At 40.4% G+C, this 5,470-nt stretch overlaps 1 protein-coding gene across 1 annotated transcript; it reads left to right on the top strand.

Annotated features, from left to right (window-relative positions):
* Window positions 1-2,192: 2,192 nt before the first annotated feature.
* LOC122088579 (zinc finger protein WIP2-like) lies at window positions 2,193-5,245 on the top strand. Its single transcript, XM_042657889.1, has 2 exons — window positions 2,193-3,315; window positions 4,476-5,245. The coding sequence occupies exons 1-2, from the start codon at window positions 2,710-2,712 to the stop codon at window positions 4,914-4,916; spliced, it is 1,047 nt and encodes a 348-aa protein (XP_042513823.1). The 5' UTR covers window positions 2,193-2,709; the 3' UTR covers window positions 4,917-5,245.
* Window positions 5,246-5,470: the final 225 nt, after the last annotated feature.

The raw sequence follows: 5,470 nt of genomic DNA, 5'->3' as shown, positions 1-5,470 counted from the left end.
GAGAGAGAGAGAGAGAGAGAGAGAGAGAGAGAGAGAGAGAGAAACAGTTTGTGTGCAGGAATGTGAATAGGTAGTACCACTATCTATCGCCCCCTTCCCAGAGCTGATTGATTTCATTCATCAGCATCCAAAGAGAGCAAAAGCTCAAGAAAACCAATTCTTCCCCCTCCCCCCTCTGCAACCATTATTTCTGAACTACATCTAAGGCCCATATCAATATCGACTAAACTAGCATTTACAAGTAATCACAAATTAATCAAACATCTAGCCTTCCAATAGCTGCCATTGGATGGCTTCACGACCTGAGTTCACAGATGTCAAGGCAAGTCAAGGCATCACCTAGGTGTTACCTTGGGTCCAGTCAGTCTCCAACGCCTTGGAAGTGAAGTGGGTCCAGTTGTCAAGGCATCACCTAGGTGTTACCTTGAGGGGTGCTCACAATCGTACGCCGGAGGGGAGAGGTGCTCACGATCATACGTCCGAGGGAAGCGGCGCTCAAGGTAGTTGCAGGTTTGTCTTCTCGGTTTGGTTATCTCTTAGTCATATGAGTGAGATAGTGTGAGTTTAGAAGAAGAAGGGAAAGGGAGGGTAATATTGTCCACTCACAACAGTCGGGGGTGTTTTGAGAATTTTGGAGAAAAACTAACAAACATTCTATAACTTAACAGAGTCTGCTAATGGCAGGGACTGATTTAGAATTGTTTGAATTTTTAGGAGGTGTCTTTGGTGTTTCGAAAAGTCCAAGGAATGGCATTAAATAAAGATCAAACTTTAAGGGGTGGCAATGTAATTTTCTCTTAAGTCAAATACATATCCAAAGTGCTTCATAAATCAGAATACTCTTTACAAGCTATTGATTGTACACACAAAATTTTATGTGGTTCGGAAAAATTGCACACGTCCAAAGTGAGATAATATTTACTTCACTAACAATGGAAAATAGGGTTACAATCTCTTGTCTTCACACCTCACTTAGATTGATTACAAAGAAAAAACCCTGACATAGTCTCAGAAATGTGAAATCGAAAACTTTTCAAGCAATAGTAGAGGGTGGGAATGTGATCAACCAGCACGATACAAGCTCTTCTAGGTTTGTCTTCAAGGCTCTTCAAAACACGGAAGGGTTGAAGTTCTTCAAGACTTAAAAAAGGAGAAACTCCAAATTCAATTCAATATTCATCTCCTAAAATGAGTATAGCTATTAAAGGACAATAAAAAAAAAAAAAAAAACCCTAATCAATCTCAACCATCATTCTAATTAGTTTCTATAGCTGTGTAACAAGTGCCTAGCACACTTGGTAGAGTGCCGAACCTCAAATCTCATCCTACCAGGAGGTCGTTTAAGTCTTCTGGTTCACATCTTCCCTCTCCCCTCATAGAATAAAATATATTAGGACCTATCCCAAAAAAAAAAAATATTCCTACAATTGAGTGCGAAAAGAAAAAATAAATCCATAATAAAAACTAACTAAATGCAAACATAAAAACAAAATAAAAATCTAAATCCTCTCAATAATCCAAAACGCAAGATCATTTCCAAAATTCAAATCACATGAGAGGGATACAATCTGAAACCTGCATCAAATCCTCATTATAAATTTATAACAAAACATTATACAGGTGGTTTATCGAAATAAACATATACAAGCCACGGAATATATGATTACATTAACAACATTGACCAGGACTAGAGAGAGAGAGAGAGAGAGAGAGAGAGAGAGAGAGAGAGAGAGAGAGAGAGATTATGAATCTATAACTGAGTGTTACAATATGATTAGTATTATGAGATTATGTTAGTGGTGTAGCACTTTTTTGTTGCCGCCACTTGCAATGCATAATTTGAGCTAGTGAAGCCAAGCCCAAGTCAGTGATCTGGTAGAGAGAGAGAGAGAGAGAGAGAGAGAGAGAGAGAGAGGGGTTGGGTGGATGACGGCAGGAACAGTTACCTGGATGTTTGCATGTAAGTATGTATGGGCAGGAGAAAGGTAGGAGTAGAAAAGACAATGATGATGAGTGGGGTTTGAGACCGTGAATCAACTCTCGCAGTGAGCCGAGCCGACCAAAGCTCGCCCACCGAAGCAAATGCCGGGATGGTATATGGTATGAAGTATGAAGCTACAACTTCTCTACCTGCATCCCGATAAGTAAGACTAACCAGAGCAAAAAGTGGAACAACCAAATTGTGTTTCTGTACTTATTTGCATGTTTACTGCTTGCTTGCTTGCAGTGTTAAACAATCTCTACCCATCTCCTATGGGTTGGGGGACAACCTCCAACCCTAACCTCTGATCCTGTCTCTTTTCTTTTTTTTAGCCTCTTTTTTTTTGTTGATCATGTGGTGAATTATTATTTTTTATTTCCACCACAATCCCCAACAAGGAGCTCTGTTCTTACAAGTCCCAATATTATCTTATTCTCCCACCACTCCCTTCACCTGTTGCTTCTCCCCAATCTTCTCTCTCTCTCTCTCCCCACCTTCTCGTGATTTCTTCTCTCCCTTCTTCATTTTCCAACGGGCTACTCTCCAACCCTTTATTAATCAAGTTATTTTTACTCTCCCCCCTTTTTACACTTTTGAGTGATCTGTATTTTTCGGTTGGGTTTACTCTCTCTCTCTCTCTCTCTCTCTCTCTCTCTCTCTCTCTCTCTCTCTCTCGTCTATAATAACCTGCCCATCCAACCAAACCGTCTCCCTTCTCACCTTTAACCATGGCAGATCCTTACTCCAATTTCTTCACTGGATGGTACAACTTCAATCCCTTTTTCCACCATTTCTCCTCTTCTTCTTCTTCTTCCTCTTCCTCCTCCTCCAACCCATCTCATCCTCCTCCTTATGCATACAATCCCTACAATTATTTCAACAACAGCAACAGCAACAGTGACAACAACAACTCCTTCATCTACTCTCAGTCCCCACCTCCCTCTCCTCCTATTAGAGAAGCACTTCCCCTCCTCAGTCTAAGCCCAACAAGGCATGAAGAAGAAGAACCCTCCTGCAGTGCCATGGAAGAGGAACAGATCAACAAGGCCAAAGATGACAGCTTCTATTCTAGTACAGCTGATGATGAAACTGTGACTGTTGCTCTACATATAGGGCTCCCCAGCCCTACTGCTGCTGATCTGATCTCTAGAGTCTCTTCTTCCTCTACCGAGATGACAGATAAGGAAGGAGTAAGTATTGTTTCTGGGTACCAACCTGATAGACTCAACAAAGGGCAGTATTGGATCCCCACTCCTTCTCAGATTCTAATTGGTCCTACCCAGTTCTCATGTCCTGTTTGCTGCAAGACCTTCAACAGATACAACAACATGCAGGTATGTTTACTCGCATGAACCCAAAACCCATGAAGCTCTCCTTTCCTTTCCTTTCAATTTTAAGAAATGAAGAGAAAACCCAATTCTTTATCTCTCTCTCTCTCTCTCTCTCTCTTTTCAAAATTGTCATCTAATTTTTGTTTTAACAATTTTGTTATTTTTTTTCCCCATTTGCATGGTTTGTGGGTTTTGGAATTTGAATATATTTATCTGGTCCAACTGAGACTCAGATCAGTGAGTTTCTTTATGTGATTGAACAACAGAGGCAATGTTCCTTATGCTTTTGCCACTTTGAAGTTTGTGTTCATACAATACACATTGGCACGCATGTAAAACTGAAATATGTTCAAGTTCTTCCAGGTATCAGATGATCACCTTCCTCAAAGAATAGAACTTCAACATCTAAAGGTTTCTGAACACTACAGCCTGAAAAAATAAATAATCCTACATGCACCAGAAATTCAGACAGAAGGAATAGAATAGCTTCATGTGTCTGAATCAAGACATTTTTTAACATCAACAGCCTTGTTTGAGCTTTTCTTTTTTGAGTCTTGAGGACCTGATGGAAAGAAACAAGCTTGCTATCAAATAAAAAAGGGGGGGGGGGGGGGGGGGGGAAGATGGAGAACCTCTTTGTTTCATATACCAGTTTATTCTGAGGTTGTCCATTCATAAACTGTTCCCTGGTTAGGAATATGCTTTGAACCCTTAACTTTTGCAAGAATTCATTCAAAATCACTTCAGAAAGATAGATATAGAAAGAAACATGTGTGCGTGTGTGTGTGTGTGTGTGTGTGAGAGAGAGAGAGAGAGTCCATTTTTTCTTACTGTGTAGCACTGTAGGTCAAACCAAGTTAGGTTAAATGCTGTTGCACCTCTGGGTGAGATCAAAATCTCCAGAACCCATCAGTGCCTTAACACAGAACAAAATATATAATATGTTCCTAGGATTCTAAATAAAAAGAATAATGATCAAATTGTTGGAGTAGTTCTAGTTGGATTCAGTGGATTACTAATTATTCTTCTGCTTTTCTTAGCAGTTTCAGATGTGCTTTTTTCACCCCCCCACCCTTTTTTTTTCTTCTTTTCTCATTATTCTCTCCTTGTGTTTTTGTGTTTTTTGTGTATGTGGGTGGGGTGGGAAATGGTTGTTTTTGCAGATGCATATGTGGGGGCATGGATCACAGTATAGGAAAGGGCCGGAGTCTCTAAGGGGGACCCAACCAACAGCCATGCTCAGGCTGCCTTGCTATTGCTGTGCACCAGGGTGCAGGAACAACATAGATCACCCAAGGGCAAAGCCTCTCAAGGACTTCAGAACGCTCCAAACACATTACAAGAGAAAGCATGGAATAAAGCCTTTCATGTGTAGGAAATGTGGTAAGGCCTTTGCAGTGAGAGGTGACTGGAGAACTCATGAGAAGAACTGTGGGAAGCTGTGGTATTGCATATGTGGATCTGATTTCAAGCATAAGAGGTCTCTCAAAGACCACATCAAAGCCTTTGGACATGGCCACGCAGCTTATGGAATTGACTGTTTTGATCAAGAAGATGATGAACCCGCCTCCGAAATCGAGCAAGACGAAGAGTCTTCACAGTGATTCATCACAGATGAATTGGGTCTTAAATTTGGTGAATTCTCTGATGGCTTGAAAAGAGAAAGTTTACTTGGAGAGTCATATGCATACACTCTTTTCTTTACTCTCTTTCTCCATCTCTTCCTATTAGTGTAAGCAGTAGAACCCAAAACAGGCAAATACATCATCAATGTTAAGACCAAGTTCCTGTAAATCCATTTTGCTTTTTAGTGTATGGTTTCATTTTTCTCTTTTCTACTTTTAGGCTGTCCTATCTTTGGTAATATGGATTATGGACTGTGATGAATAATCTCAATATTCCTTAAGAATAGAAGCTTAAGAAGTTCTGTACAGTTATTTTCCTTCATTGATTGAATGGGTAGGTAGGATATAGGCTCCGTAGATAATAAAGATCATTGAGGGCTATTTGGTTCCAAATGTGGTTGGGATAGACTTTTCAACCTGCCAATGCATCAGCTTTTTGGACTACCATATGATATGTCCGCTTTGGGTAGTGGAGAAATGTGTTCGCTGATGGATGGAACATATACCATGTGAGATTCACTACGGCTTTGGAA

The sequence above is a fragment of the Macadamia integrifolia genome, chromosome 9, assembly GCF_013358625.1.
Source record: "Macadamia integrifolia cultivar HAES 741 chromosome 9, SCU_Mint_v3, whole genome shotgun sequence".
NCBI lineage: Eukaryota > Viridiplantae > Streptophyta > Magnoliopsida > Proteales > Proteaceae > Macadamia > Macadamia integrifolia.
The sequence above is the reverse complement of the archived record's forward strand: the minus strand, read 5'-3'. Positions and strand labels throughout refer to the sequence as shown.

What these genes read in the sequence shown, in the direction of transcription:
- LOC122088579 (XM_042657889.1), top strand. Translation starts at nt 2,710, where the DNA reads ATGGCAGATCCTTACTCCAATTTCTTCACTGGATGGTACAACTTCAAT. An exon ending in ACAGATACAACAACATGCAG is followed by an intron (nt 3,316 to 4,475) that starts GTATGTTTACTC and finishes TTGTTTTTGCAG; the next exon opens with ATGCATATGTGGGGGCATGG.